At 37.4% G+C, this 15,834-nt stretch overlaps 1 protein-coding gene across 9 annotated transcripts in view; it reads right to left on the bottom strand.

The window, feature by feature from the left end:
* The window catches only part of CACNA2D1 (calcium voltage-gated channel auxiliary subunit alpha2delta 1), a 436,670-nt gene that overhangs the window by 18,202 nt on the left and 402,634 nt on the right, over positions 1 to 15,834 (bottom strand). For all 9 annotated transcript variants that reach the window (XM_056340748.1, XM_056340756.1, XM_056340755.1 and 6 more), the window contains 12 exons: positions 15,236 to 15,333; positions 12,095 to 12,179; positions 11,828 to 11,890; positions 10,738 to 10,841; positions 9,391 to 9,477; positions 8,931 to 8,998; positions 7,578 to 7,616; positions 6,240 to 6,311; positions 5,533 to 5,685; positions 5,369 to 5,421; positions 727 to 782; positions 509 to 638 (listed from right to left, as the gene is read on the bottom strand). In XM_056340748.1, coding sequence (XP_056196723.1) covers positions 509 to 638; positions 727 to 782; positions 5,369 to 5,421; positions 5,533 to 5,685; positions 6,240 to 6,311; positions 7,578 to 7,616; positions 8,931 to 8,998; positions 9,391 to 9,477; positions 10,738 to 10,841; positions 11,828 to 11,890; positions 12,095 to 12,179; positions 15,236 to 15,333 — 1,008 coding nt within the window. The remainder of the gene's footprint in view (positions 1 to 508; positions 639 to 726; positions 783 to 5,368; positions 5,422 to 5,532; positions 5,686 to 6,239; positions 6,312 to 7,577; positions 7,617 to 8,930; positions 8,999 to 9,390; positions 9,478 to 10,737; positions 10,842 to 11,827; positions 11,891 to 12,094; positions 12,180 to 15,235; positions 15,334 to 15,834) is intronic.

Raw genomic sequence — 15,834 nt, forward strand, 5'->3', positions numbered from 1 at the left:
TAATTCTTTTAATCACAAAACAAAACAGCATGGTTTGTTTATTAAGAGCCACAGCTCTTAAATCATGAGTGCTACTGAACAGAAGGTAAATTTGAAAATAAATTGCATCATCTTCTTGACCATCAAAAATTCCAATACATAACCAGATTAAAGAAAATTATCTCATTCTGAATATTGCAGCATGCTTTTAAGTTTATGTAATAAATTAAAAGAAAACAAAATGTAACAGGGATAGAAATACTATTCTCATGGAGCATATACAGGCCACAAACCAAAAATTTTAATAAAATGTTTCTATAATTCTTTAATTATTACACTTAAAATATACTCTAAAAAATACAAAAAGAATGCAATTTATCATTTTACTGCCTAGATACTTCCCTGTCTTGCTTATGCAAGCTTGGTGTAACGAATGCAAAATATATTCTTTATTCTTCTAATAGTGTCATTTTCTTTTATAAAATAAATGAATATCCAAAAATTATTATTTATAGTTAAGAAATTTTACCTGGAGCAGTTTATACAATCTACAATCCCACCAAAGGATTTATCATCATTTTCAAAGAAATACTGAGTTTGCTCAGTGATACAGCTTGTTTTAGGCAGGGCAGCACTGAAATCATCATCTTCCATGTCAGCTGATGAAAATAAAAAAATAAATAAATAAACAATGACATTTTTTAAGTCACAGGTGCAATGGGGAGACCCAACTATGGCAGGACTTACCTGCTTCAAGGAAACGTGGAAAAGTCAAGCTCAAAAACAGCTGCTGTAAGATAGACCTGAACACAGAAAGACAAGATACATCTGTATGTTAAAGACTCTGTCTTCTTGGTATTTTAACAGATGCTTAAAAACTCCTGAAATAAGATCTATTAACAATGACATTATCATGGCTTATTATCCTTTTGCCAGTTATTAAAGCTGTGTTTCTTTAAGCCTTACAGTTTTGACTCTGGTTTTCTTTTCACACTTTCTACCACGTCTTCTTTCACACTCGTATTTTATTCTGCTAGCATTTGTGCCCATAATTCACATAATGGAAATGCTGTCATGCCATCCATGTCCTCCTCTTACACCTCTGTGGGAAATGGAAGAGGCACGTTGGCATTCCTCTGACACTTAAACCAGCCGGAACTCCTTTTGAGCATACTTGGGGAAAATGCTTCTGAATTAGATACTTTACACTGATTAAAGTTCATTAAATTGCTCAGAAGGAGACAAACACTGGAATATTGCAAGTGTATTATAAAAATCATTACTGTAGCAGCTGGCTTTTAAAATCATCCCTATTCCTGCTCTCGAGGTACGGAATATGTTTTTTCTCCTAGATGCTACTAAAATGCTTAGGCTTAGAGAGCTCCATTTCTTTCAAATTCTTTTTCTTCACTCATGATCATATTTTCCCTATTTTCTTTACTTGAAGCAAGTACCAGCTTGCCACATACATGGCCCTTTCTCCTCTACCAACTTGTTAAAACAGCAGTTGCACCAGTTACATTCCTTGACTCATTGCGTCTGCTTAAACCTTCCTAAGCTGTATTTCCCTGTCATCACATTTTAGGTTTGCTTCTACCTGATGTCTCCTCATCTCATTCTGTTCTAATGCCTACCCTGCAGAGAGAAGGGACTGTATAACTTTACTCAACCTCAAAGATTCTTTCCTTTTCTCCTTATCCAGTGTGATCCATGTGTAAAGAAACTGAATTTGCCTGTCACCTTTCCAGCAGAGGCATTGCCTGAGGGAGCTCTGGATTCACATCCACAGCTTTGCGCCTCCAATCATCAGACAGTACACTGACCATCATGGATGAGAAGAGACCCAATGCCATGCAAGTGATGCAATTTGCTGACAGAAAATAGTAATCCTTCACAAAGGCTTACCACAGAATTTACTGGGTACTGACTGAAAAGGGCAGCCTGGGAAAACTTAAACCTTCTGAGTTAAAAAAGCATGAAGGAGAAATGACACATACTCTCTGAACTAAATGCTGATGGATCCCACAGAAATTTTGAAGATTATCACTCACACCTTTATCCCACATTGTTGCCTGAAACACTATAGTTTTCTTTAACAACCTGCTTTCTCCTATTTCCCTGCATTTGCTTTTGCCAGGTGCCTCACCGAGTCCATTTTTGGTCAGCTTTTTTCACTCTGCTCGCTTAATGGCCTTCTCTGCCTGCTTCTGATCTAGATTCCATTAAAAACATGTCCATAGAAAGTACTTTCATGTGGTGCTTTCAAGTTAAACATCATACAAAATAAACCTTAGGTCTAAATTGAGTCCAGACCACTGAGTCTGATTTGAAAACTGATAAACGAAAGTCTCTCTGCTTGAGCAGAGCTCAAGTTTCTCTTCTGGATTATTGCCCATCGCCAGTTTTTGAGGTCTGCTGTTTTCCAAGAAAACTGAGATTTTTGCTGTTGCTCTTAACCAAATGTAACCAACAATAAAAACCAATATACAATTTTCATAGTGCTATCTGTGAGAACATTACTGTGTTTGTTCATCTGCTATATACTTTAACTCATAAAGTAGGTAATTTATTCCATCTTGATAATTTGACAAAAAAAGTAAGCATCATTACTTTAGAAAAGGGAACAGTCTCCAAGGGGGCAATTCACACCAATGCAGAAGTATCACATCAGTCCCAATTACTTATCCCAACGTGGTGCTGAAGAAGCAGCTGACAGAGGTGTCTATCTACATGGCTCTCAAATAGGTAAAGTTATTTCTTGGCTATTATTAATAATGCCATATTACTAATGGTAATAACCAAGCCAAAATTGATAAAGTGAAAGATAAACCTAAGTAGCGGTGCAACCCTGCCTCTCTCAAGGTCAATCCCAAAACTCCACAGCAGTCCAAATATAAAAAACTTTTCCCCTCAGCTACAGAAAACGCTAGGACAATGACTGTAGAATTATCCCACATGCTTTATATGTATTTGCTTCCTTGAAGTAGTTCAGTGGTGCTTTTTAATTCCATTTCAAAGAACGAACAAATAATTATCATGAAAACTTAACTGAACTGTGCCGCCAGATAACATATTGGTTATCCTGCAGTCTAAGCAAGACTTCTATACATTTTGTAGTAGAGAAGGTTCATTGCCCACAAATTAGCGGGTCTCATTGACAACGCTTTAAACAAGACCTACAGGGCTTCTACTCCAGAAAATGAAGGCCAAAGAACCTGTACCTCCCCCCCAACAAATGAGCAAGAACGGCAAACTGGTAACAATGAGTGAGGAAAAGGCTGAGGCACTCAACAACTCTTTTGCCTCAGTCTCCACTGGCAACCTCTCTTACTGCACATCCCAAGTGGATGGACCGTAAGGTGGGGACTGGAGGAGCAAAGTCCTTCCCACTGTAAGGGAAGATCAGGTTCATGACCACCTGGGGAAGCTGAATATACATGTCTATGGGACCTGACACAATGCATCCCAGAATCTCAAGGGAACTGGCTGATGTAGTTGCCAAGCCATGATACTTGAAAAGTCACAGCAGTCAGGTGAAATCCCTGGCAACTGGAAAAAGGCAAAAATTGCACCCATTTTTAAAAAGGGTAGAAAGGAGGACCCCGGGCTACTGACCTGTCAGCCTAACCTTTGTGCCTGAGAAGATCATGGAACAGATTCTCCTAGAAGCTACGGTAAGGCACACAGAGGACAGGGAGGTGACAATACAACTAGAACGGCTTCACCAAGGGCAAGTCCTGCCTGAACAACGTAGTGCCCTTCTCTGGTGGAGTGACTACATCAGTGGACTAGTGAAGAGCTATGGATGTCACTTGTCTGGACTTTGAAGGGCCTCTGACTTGGTGCCCCACAACATCCTTCTCTCTAAATCAGAGATATGGATTTGATGGGTGGACTGTTTGGTGGATAAGGAATTGGCTGGATGGTTGCATCCAGAGGGCAGTGGTCAATGGTTTAATGTCCAGATGCAGACTGGGGACAAGTAGTGTCCCTCAGGGAACCGTACTGGGACCAGTACTCTTCACCAATGACATAGTGGGATTGAGTGCACTGTCAGCACGTTTGCAGATGACACTGAGATGAGTGGTGCGGTTGACACAACTGAGGGATGGGATGCCATTCAGAAGGACCTGGACAAGCTGAAGAAGTGGATCTGTGTAAACCTCATGTGAACCTCACGGATTTCAACAAGGCCAAGTGCAAGGTTATGCACCTGGTTGTGCAACTCCACATATCATTACAGGCTGGCACATGAAGGGATTGAGAGCAGCCCTGTGAAGAAGGACTTGAGAGTACTGGTGGATGAAAATTTGGAAATGAGTTGGCAATGTGTACTTGCAGCCCAGAAAACCAACCATGTCCTGGGCTGCATCAAAAGAAGCGGGGCCAGAAGTTTGAGGGAGGTGATTCTGCCCCTCTGCTCTGCTCTTGTGCAACCCCACCTGGAGTACCGGCGTCCAGTTCTGGAGCCCTCAGCACAGGAAAGACATGGACTTGTTGGAGCAGGTCCAGAGGATGACGACAAAAATGATCAGAGGGATGGAACATCTCTCCTATAAGAGAAGTCTGAGATAATTGGGGTTGTTCAGCCCAGAGCAGTCTCCAGGGAGACTTATTGTGGCCTTTCAGTACTTAAAATGTGCTTATAAGAAAGATGAGGACAGACTTTTTCACAGGGCCTGTTGCAATAGGACGTAGGGTAATGGTTTTAAATTAAAAGAGGGTAGATTCAGACTAGATATGAGGAAGACATTTTTTACAATGAAGGTGGTGAGACACTGGAATAGGTTGCCCAGAGAGGTGGTAGATGCCTTATCACTGGAAACACTCAAGACCAGGTTGGACAGAGCTCTGAGCAACCTGATCTAGTGGAAGATGCCCCTGTTCATTGCAGAGGTGGTTGGACTAGATGACCTTTTAAGGTCCATTTCAACTCAAATTATTCTGATTCGTGTGGTTTTGTAAAATGATTCATTGAAAAGCAAACATTGATTTTCTTACGGCTTCTTGCTAGAAAAAGGGAAAGACAATATTTTGAAATAGGGAGCCAAGTGATCAATAATTCTAAAAGTAATAATTTAACCTGAACCTTCACACCTGTCAATCAGGCTTAGACTATTAATTCCAACTCTGCTTCCTGAAGCTGATTTTGTAGAGTCAGAACACACAACCACAAAACCTAGCAAGAGTAGTTTCAAATTCAACTGTTGACAGAACACAGAATTTTTCCAAGGAGTTTGGAGACATAGTTAAAAATTTTCACCATAAGAAACAGCAGAAACAAAAGGTTCACAGCAGTTCTACAGAGGGAAGAAAAAGACTAACACAGTTTCAACCCATCAAATAATTGTAGTTTGGACATACAGAACTCCTACATACTTGTACTTACCAGGCAGCTGCTGAAGCCCACCATCCTAGATGCAAAATATCTGTTATCGTAGGCTGGGGAAAAAAAAAAACAAACGACAACAACAACAACAGAGATTATGCTATTTGTATAAACACATGCAGACTTTTATGGGGATATCTGTCACCACACAAGGCTCTACTGACCACATAAGCAGAACGAAGTCCAGCTCCTTGCTTTGGTTCTTCTTCAGGATCGCAGACTGATTGATAGTCATACGATTTGTTAAAGGCATACAGGGACATGTTAATCAGGTTTCGCATCAGGCCAGGATCAATCTCACCAAAGAATCTTCCAATCTGATGAGGGAGAATATACAGAGATAAGTTAAAATATTTCCAAGTATTTTTCTCATAAAAAAGTGAACAGTTCTGATTCACTCCCCCCCCTTCCCCCCCCCCCCCCCCCCCCCCAATTCATCCAGTTGTGCTACTCATGTTTTTATTTCTTTCTTTGACTACTTCTCTCCCAAAAGCTTGGTTGGAGAGCTCAGTTAGACAGTAATTTTAAATGCATTATTAGTGAGACCACCCTGCTTGGGGAAGAGCAAGAGGAATATGAGAAAGAAGGTGTGCAGATGCCATACTACCTGCCCTCACCATCACAGCTACATTGGCAGCCTACTAGACGAAAGGCAGAGCACAAAGAATGCAACTTGCTAGAAGTATGGCATCTTGAACCATAAACAAGGCTGTGAAAAAGACTAACAAAATAACTGGAATTTCTGAAACAGCAAAACTTTTATGATTCAGAAATGTTATTCTTAGGGTAAGCTGAAAGTGAAATGCTGACTTTTTTCTCTTAAAACTTCTTCCTATTGTTTTCTACGTGTTGTCCTTAAAAATATACATACCTGTTGTGTATATTCATCCCGATTTGACATCAAAAGAAATCCACCATCATCAAGGATAACACAGTCCACATGCTATTGTAAGAAAGTGAAATATTTTTGCAGTAAGGATTTGTCAAGAGAACTGTAAGAAACTATTTTTTATTCAGCACTTTGGAAGCATCTTCAAATCTATGTGGCTCATGCTAAATCACAACCCCATAGTCAAGGACCAACATTAAGTTATAATAAGTAACATCAGTGTTATATCAGTGTTTCTATGAGTGTTATAAAAGTCTGTACAGATCTAAGACTCCCTTGTAACTAAATTATTAAAAGTTGCTTTGTAAATTCTTATTTGCTTAATACTTTTTTAGGTCTAAGAGTGCTATATCCTTATTAAATCTGATTATAACTTAATCTCAACTCATAATAAGGGACTACAACTTCACATGTGCTTCAGCCATGCTTAAAGTCCTTTTCCATTTGCACCTTTCAGTGGTAAGAATTTTAAGGACAGACTCTCAGCTGGCTAGTCATGATTATTTTCACTTGCCAAGGATTATAGTGGGTTTCTTCCAGGTGTCAGGTGCAGGAACGGAAAGCCCACTGGTTCCCTATACTTCGCACTTTGTGAAAGATCCTTGCAGTCAGAGATTGAAGAAATAGCAATGAGACCAAACAGAGAACCTCCCAGAGCACCATTTTTGCTGTAACTCTTGCATTTAATGATCTTCACACTCCACAAAAGAATTTACAGAAGACCTGAGCAGAGAAAGCTTTGAAGCACGTGGCAGAACCTGATACTGTGATAGCCCCTGAAGCTATGCTCTCCTGCATGCTAGCAGAGCTATGGGATTCCCAAATCCTGAATGGTCTGAAAGCAGAGGAGAGGAGGATGACTAATGACTGTTGAAGGGCACATTATGTACTCTGATGCTTTTCAGTTTGCATTTACCCTTCTCTAAGATACTTCTAGTGTTCATTTTCTCCAGTTTTTTATTTTTAATACATTCCCTTGCCTCAGGATCGGGTTCTTGCTTTGAAAATTACCATTATATTTTCCTCACATTTTCTTCACATCATTCTTTATTGCTTTTACTTTATTTTAATTCATCCCTCTAGTTCTTGTAACCTCATTGCAATGATTCTTACAACAACCACTTCATCTGTCTTTTATACCCTCTTTCACCCCCTCCCCTCCTAACCTTCACCTTTTTCAAGACACAAATAACTAAGTCCTGTTTTCTGTAAAATTAATCCTTAAATAATAATGATAGAAATGTTGTCTTAGATAAATCCTGAGAGAATCAGTGAATCTTTGCAATTTGCCATATATTCATAAACTGAATATATTCTTACCATACTGTTTCTCTCACAACCACAGATTTCACTGTTGCACTAAAAAAGAGAAGTACAGTAATCTTCACAAAAATGTTTCAGAAGAAACTGCATTTTACAGTTATATTAATCAATCAAGACAAGAACAAGTGATATGATTTTCAATACCACTAGATTAATTTAAATTAATTTTGACTGTGTGTCATTTATCACACATATCTGTGTGAACGACCCATATTCAGTAATTATCAACAGCACAATCTCTACTGTCTTTCACAAAGTCCCTCATACATCTCCCTTTTAAAGTATACTCAATATATTAGAGATAAATAGTTTGGAGGACTTGTCAGATGTCAGTGTTGTGAGTATAAAGCAAAAGAGAAAGAACATGTACATTTCCATGTGTTTGAGGTATGGAAAGAAAGACTAGAAAATATGCTGCAAAGTATCTTTTTCGACCATGAAATTTTTGCCAGTATCAAAGCATGTGATAAAGGAAGCCCACCATCTCCAGTAAGCTTTTATGGCTTTGACTACTAATTTTTTTTTTTCTCTTTTTCTTGCATTAAGTATATACATACACATGTAACTGTCCCCTTGCATCATATCCCGAGCAAAACAACTACCAGATAATGCTGCAGTCATCTCAAATTAATTCTGAGATATTCCTTTCTTTCTCCTTTTCAGTTATGTATTTTTGCCCTTAACTGTTCTGACATTTAGGCAATGCATTTGCCTACCCATTGAACTACAGCTCTAATACCTACAACGGCCAGACACTGTTACCGATTCCCTTAATATACAACTAACCAAGCAATGTTGCATCACACAATTGTTCCATAATTGCCCTTATTTTGTGCCTCTCCTTTCCCAGTGTTCCATTAATTACTTATTTTTCCCTTCCATTTAGCCTTTCCCCCTTCCCATTTTCACCTAAGTTTTAGATATAAGGAATGAAAGGATTAAGCACCTATTTCATTAAGTTCTGCTAAAATGCTGTGATGTTGGTTGCGATATAAATCCTTACTGTTGACTGCTTACCTATCTTTCATATTAAATAAATATAGACTCACCAAATCTTTTGCAGATCTTAATCACTGCTACAGCATAATCTTATTAGGGAGTCTATTGGCTGGAATATGTCATTTTTCTTTGTCTTTACCCATGTTCTATAATTATGAAAGCAAGACACGTACAAAATACAGCCTATTTCAACATAAATTTATTTTGTGCATTTGGATGATTTAAATACCACAACTACTTGGCAACTATGCATCAGTGTGACTCCGGCACAAAGAGCTATTAGACCTATTTGTATCTGAAGCTTTGAGAAATGCAAATAAAGTTCAAAAAAAGACTTGGTCAATTGCTTACCAGGCTCTTGATTGTGGTTTTTGTGAAATTTTCCATCCAGCTGGTTGCGTCAATTTTTATCCCAACAACTAACAAGAAATACATGAAAGTCTTTTTTAGTAAAGTGAAAAAAAGAAAAAGAAAAAGAAAAAAGGTAACTGTAGAATCCTAAAAAAAAAAAAAAAAAAAGGGTGTGTTTTATAATAACATCTAAATTATTAAACTGGAAAAGGAGAAAATATGATTTTTGCTCTGTTGTCTGACCACCAATATCCTTCATGAGACTAATAAATTAAGCACTCTTACTCAAACACAACCAGATCTTTGGCTTGATTTCCACCAGAAAGATTAAAACAGTCTCAGAGAAAAGAATGTTATATAAAGTGAAGTTCCTTTGAAATCTCAATTAAATTTCTAATTCACTGTTGAGCAACAACCAAGTAACTACTGTATTTAGAGTTTCAGCACCACTCTGTCTTACCTGCTGGTTTCAGAAGCTTCCCATTAATTGTTATTTCCACAGCCTTGCTTACCATAATACCTGTTTCATAGCTATTGGCACCACTTTCTGTGAGTATAGAAAGGGGGAAAAAAGTTAGGGTGTAATAAAAGCCTCTTCCTCTGAAACTGAAATTAATGATTATTCAAATACCCAGCATGATTTAAAAAAAAAATCCTTTTTCAAAAGCACTGATCCAGCTGTACTATGCATTTATCATCTGTAATAGCTCAGATCACAAACATCTGGATGACTAAAAGGAATAGTTTTGTTTACTTTTCTCCATTCATGTTTTGTACATGGTTTCACTGCTTCAAAAAGTTACTGTAGCCTTTTTTCCCCCTGCAAAAAGAGCCATGAATAGCTTAACACATGTGAGCAGCTCTGTTAAAACCAGGATCAGAGCCAAAGATTTTATCCTTCTGTCGTCTGTGTATTTTTCAATGCAGGGTATACTGACACCACTCACTAACCAACAATTACTTCTCTGACGAACTTCAGCCTGTTTTCAACACCGCTCAGTATGAAAAAGCAAGTTAAAAGTACATTCCCTGGAGCTCTTTGAGGAACAACAAAGGCTTCAGGGAATTTAGTTAATAACCTTCCTAATATTTTATTGAGAAAAGATGCAGTAAGTAAGTATGACATAAGAGCAATAAAAGATCCCATATGTTTAAGAAGGAGTATGTCATTTGTCGTAGCATCTGCTTTTAAATGAGCTTGGCAAGGTTAATGCTGCTCACATTAGTAACAAGCACTTACTATTGTGCATATATAGGTTTTAAATATCAGAGTATGCCAGGCAAGCTGGTTTTGGTGAATAACTGCAACTTGAAATCAAATTCAGAAGCAAAGTTTAAATTAAGCAGTGGTGCAGTGGACAGAGTTGTGGTCTCTGGGTCCTTATACCTGCTCCCCCAAGTTAGGTTTGGTGCTGAGGAACTATATAGAACTCAGCTCAAATAAGTCTTTTTTTAGTAGTGTTATTGTGCCCGAGTGCATTTTTCTTTCACTTCCTTTTAAAATAATTCTGCCAACACATGTCTGTAAAACACTGTTTCAGTATAATAAATGAACACCAGTACTCTGCATGTTTTCAGCTTTGTTAATTCTGAGCGTACACGGCCACCCGAGTCAATGACAAATTATGATGCCCCTTGTTTAGTGCCCTCCTAGCTACCTTTTCCTTAATAATGGATGATATATTTTTCCTTATGAAGTGTCCCACTTGCATCCTTTGTCAGTGACCTCAACTGCTATGGGAAACTTCCACAACTACACTTATATTGGACTAGCCAGCTCTGACATTTCTAAACAGCGATGACTTACTGTTGTAGTATGGAGCTGTGAAAATATAGTTGTCATTATCTAAACTCCGTTTATAGAAGCTGACTTCATAGGTTTCAGCATTTTCCAACCAATCTTCTCCTGCCCTAATCACAAAAAAATAGAGATCAAAAGAAAGACAGAATCTCATTAAAGTTCTGCTGCAGGTTTTTTCATTGCTTTTTGTTGTTGTAGTTGGTTTTTTCCTTCCCATGTTTCACAGTTGTAAATGTGAGATTCATTCATATAGTCCTCAGACTTTGTCAGCTTTCACTGGTTAACTGCCAGGTATAATTAGAATTAAAAAAAATAAAAGAAAAAAAAACCAAAAAAAAAGAATTCTTGGACCAACACAGATCTTGTCCCATAATTTTTAGATATATTGAGACAAATATAAATGCAATACTACTCACAACAAAATATAAACAAAACTTCATAGAACATGCTATCTCTTGAGAAATCACCCCAAAAGATTTTTAATAATTAATAACACCAAAACAGAAAAGAAACGGAGTAAAATTCATTGCTTTTTTTCCCTTTTTGGAGAAACACAGAATAACCTAAGAAAATAGATAAATTTGCCATTTACCAGTATATCTGTACTGGTGTCCTCATTATCCCTGGTCACTGATGTGGGCATCGAGTTCATTACACAACCATTTTCACATTCCTTTTTTGCCCTTTGGTAAAATACATTTTTCTCTCTTGAGGTCCCTGGACCATTTGGTCTGCTCTTATTAGTCTAAAAAAAAATTGCCTACGGCTTTACAGTATTTGCAGCCTTCCAGCCTGCCAAATAAATGAGTGCTTAGGACTAATTAGGGATTAGCATGGCCCCACTACTGCTGCAAGGGCACTGGTTTTACTGCTGCTTTACAGTGATTTGAAACTTGGATTACAAGGACCTGTTATGGAAATAATATTACAGATCAGTTTCAAGCAGTGACACATGTAAAATCAAAGAAAAACAAGACTTCCCATTCATTTCATAGTTATCAGTACAGATATTTTCATTCAATAAATCCAATATTTAACATTCCACCCTTTCAAGTTTCAAAACTGCCATAGTATACTACTTTATAATAAATATTACCTTTTGGGGAACACTCTAGTAATTCCACCATCTGTAACAACAAATTGCGCAACAACTCCATCACTGTAAACAAAAATAAGATTTAAAATGAAAACTGGCTGAAATCCTTACAAGTTCCTACATCAAGGGTTGCCATTTAACTGCATAACTGTGAATTAAACATCTATCCTGTGTAAATGTTAACTGTGTATCTAGATATACACACATGTATTTTATTATCAAACTTTGAAATGAATCAAAAAATCAGTCAATAAAAAGAATACTTACAGAGACAATTTACTCCAGTAACGTTGGGCAAGTTCATTTGTAAATCCTGCATCCAGCAAAACTCTAATAACCATATCAGTATTACCTATCGAAAGAGTTAAGACACTCATCTGAAACCATATGACATGGAGTTTCATTAAATGGCTAAAATTTAATTCTTACTTTTCAAGATGCTACGGTCACAAAAATCAGGCTATTTCTATTAGACATACTGTCTACTTCAAATAACATTAAGTATGTGATGTTAAAAAGATTGCTGTCACATTGTTGACTTCATTTAAACTTTTCCTTCAGTGTATCCTAAGAAACTATCATTGTGTTATAGGAATAAGCAAGGTGATAAGGGCACAGGTCCCAGCTTTGCAAAGCTCCTATGTTGAATTTGAAATTAACCTACTTTTAAAGCATGTTTTCATTCAAATGCTTTTTATCTCAAGTTATGCAATGAAACAACACTAAATTCTTTGTTATACTTACTCTTACATGCTACAAATTTTAAGTCAAAGCCTCTCAAAAACCCCTATCTGCCATCTGAAAATGGGTACAAGGAAATAAACTAATGTTGAATTAGTAGCTTAGATGGATATGCCATTTTAAAAATATTTTTGAAAAGATGGTTCAGTGCTTCCCAAGCATCTTTTTCAGTAGAACTTTGCAGGAGAAACTTCTATGAATAGTGAACAGATGTAAGCACACACTTTAATACAGGTTTTGACACTACAGAAAATAAAGCAGGGCTAAATTTGAGCTGAATAATGTAAAGGGCTCTTGGTCTTCAATGTCACACAGTAAAACGGCGGTAAATCAGTTGTTCCATGACTAGAACCTGCACCTCTGAATTTTGCCAAACCCCAGCTGGTCAGCCTTGCTGAGGAGGTTGAGAACTCCTGGGGAAAAATAAAGATAAAACCCCAACTTTTCTTCAGTTGTTCAATAGAAAGCCATGACATGCCCTGTGCTTCACCCTAAGTTTCAGATTCCAGAATACTGATATTGACCTTTTTTTTAAAAAATGCCCTAATTTAATCTGTTTTCGCAAAACAGATCAGTAAGGACATGGATTTGGGTTTTGAAAAGCTCCATAAGCTTTAGCTAAAAGGCTTTTTCATAAAATCCACTGAAACCTGGATGTGTGAGAACGCTATGCGCAAAGCTAGCAGCTCTGATTTACCAGCGGGAAGCACTGTCTCATATCACCTTAATACATTAATTTAATTCTCTTCAGATATATTTACATAGCTTAGCTAGGTAAACTTGTAAAACTGCATTGAATGTCACAGACGCACCTTCCCTATTCACAAGCACAATGTCATAATGCAGTATGTAATATAAATTAGGGTACTGCTTTAAAAATATTTCTTCAGCTGGAAGTAATGACAAACCTCGACTAATTGACATGAGGATGAAATTTGGAGGGCCTTGTTGCCTCCACATTTTCCTAGAAATTAAACTGATATTCTACCCGAATATAAGCATCAAAATATGTCTCTCTCAGAGTGGTATTTATATCTGCTGACACAGACTCCTTATATTTTACTGGATGCATTTTTTTGTTTAGGACTCCCTTGCACTGCAGGCACCGCCCCAAAGTGGGACTTGCTTACTTACCTAAAGCAGATGTTGAAGACAAGTCGGGTGAATTTCTCCTACTGTCCCCTTAATAACAACAGCAGTAGCTGTTGCACTTTCTGGCTAACTTCCATCAGGTTGAGTTGGATGGGGTGAGTCAAAATATAACAGACATTACACTTATAGTACATAGATTATTTCAGTTTGAGGATTTGACTAGTTATTCCTTTAGGAAAGCATTTTTAGCAGAGAGAATTTCTATAGCCAGTGTTTCTTTTAGTCAATGCTGTCTATTTATTCTGGAGACTATTTTTCAAGTAACTTAGTTATTAGAAAAAAGAAGAAGAAAAAGTGAATTTTGTTGTGGATTCCAAAGTGAAATATAGTGATAATTTGATAATATTTTGGTGTACTTACTTGCTAAGCCCTAGTGTATACTGCAATATCACTAAATGTGTCCTCAATATTTGCTTACAGAACTAGTGAATATAAACCTAGATTTTTCAAATTTTAACTGGTTTAATCATTTGAGGCGAGTGCGTTCATTTCCAAGATTGAGTCAAGGGACTCAAGTAAAATTTCAGTCAGTCAGCAAAGTGTCAGTGAATAAGATCATCCTGTTAAAAACAACAAACACACCCCCACCCCCACCCCCAGTAGCCTTTTGTGAGATCTCCTAAGTGGACATTCCTTCAGTTACATAGTCTAGCAGAAAGATTTTTACTGAACTGATCAGTGTTCTCTGACAGCAAAATGTTTAAAAGACTCAGGGAATGTAAGGCGAAAAAAAAGTTTATTCCAACTGTTTATGAATTATTAACAATGCTAAACAGACTTGTACAGATAAACAAATCTATACGTTGAATTTTTCATGAGAACAAGACTTTAACATGATACTGATGGTTTGTTCAAAAGCATAACTCCTTATTTATTCTAAATGGAGTTTAAGGCCCAATTTCAAAATGTGAATACCTTTCCAAAGCCCAGTGCGCACCCCTGCAGCAGTTACATGAATCTGGGATCTTAAAAAACTCAAGCTCAAGCAAGATCTCTTTAACCAAATTGTGAACCAGCAATAGAACCTCCTTATCCTCTATGCTGGTTATTGGTTATTTAGGTGGTTGTGCTCCTCTTCTTTACTTCTTTGGGTTATATAAACTGACAAGAAAGAAGACTGAAGATTTCATTACAAGATTTTGCAGTCTATTTGAGAGTTACTTTGGCTGATATCCTTAAGAGAATGAACTATGTATTTAAAATACTTGGGAGTGTATTAACATGAACAGGTAGTTATTTGCTGCTAGAACAGAGTGCTGAGAGGAATGTAGAAAACCCTGGCTGCAGTGTCCTGCGAACTTCCTCAAATAAACCCAGAAAACTGCAAACTGCTTTTACATTCTCTACCTTGGGTAGAAAATTCCAACACTACATGTATTTCTACTAAAAAATAATCAGTGAAGATAAAAACCAAACTCACATGATTTGGCCATGAAAGCTGCCATTTTTTGCTAATTCTCATTTATAAGTATTTTCCTAAGGAAAAAAAATCAGTGAATTGAGAATAATACTTACATGACGGACTGCTTGGAGTATTTCTGTCAATAAATTCATTGAAATTTAATAGAAATTCAGTGTTGTTTTCTGATTTTTTTACATCATTACAGTATTCTCTGAAAAACAACAAAACATCAGTCTTCTCAGATGTTTCCTTTGCTACTAAAGCAGATAAATATGGCTCAGCAGTTATGAAGTCCAAAGAGGATTGTGCAACTACAATGAGGTGAATGCCACTGCTATATCCATTGACTACCATAGTCAATATTGAATGCTGACCGTATCAAATATTTCAGGCATCTACAGGAAATAAAGTGTCTGCCTAAATCTGAATTACAAGACAACTCCATATATGAGATAAGGCATAGATTCCCAGAAAAAATGTAGAGAAAAGAAGCTGGGTTCATTAACATTGATAATATACAGCTGTGGGCTGGCTTCAGGGGCGGTGGCTTGGCTGATAAGGTGCAGCCGTGGCTGGTTGCTGCTAAGTAATTAAATAGCTCTAAGGGGTAGGAAGAGGAGCAGCCAATAGAGAGAGATCTGGAAAGGGAGGAGAGAGAGTGTACCAGGGCTGAGAAGGGACAAGGAGAGAGGCAAAAAGCAGTGGGACTGGC

The sequence above is a fragment of the Falco biarmicus genome, chromosome 5 (genome assembly GCF_023638135.1).
Source record: "Falco biarmicus isolate bFalBia1 chromosome 5, bFalBia1.pri, whole genome shotgun sequence".
Taxonomy (NCBI): Eukaryota; Metazoa; Chordata; class Aves; order Falconiformes; family Falconidae; genus Falco; species Falco biarmicus.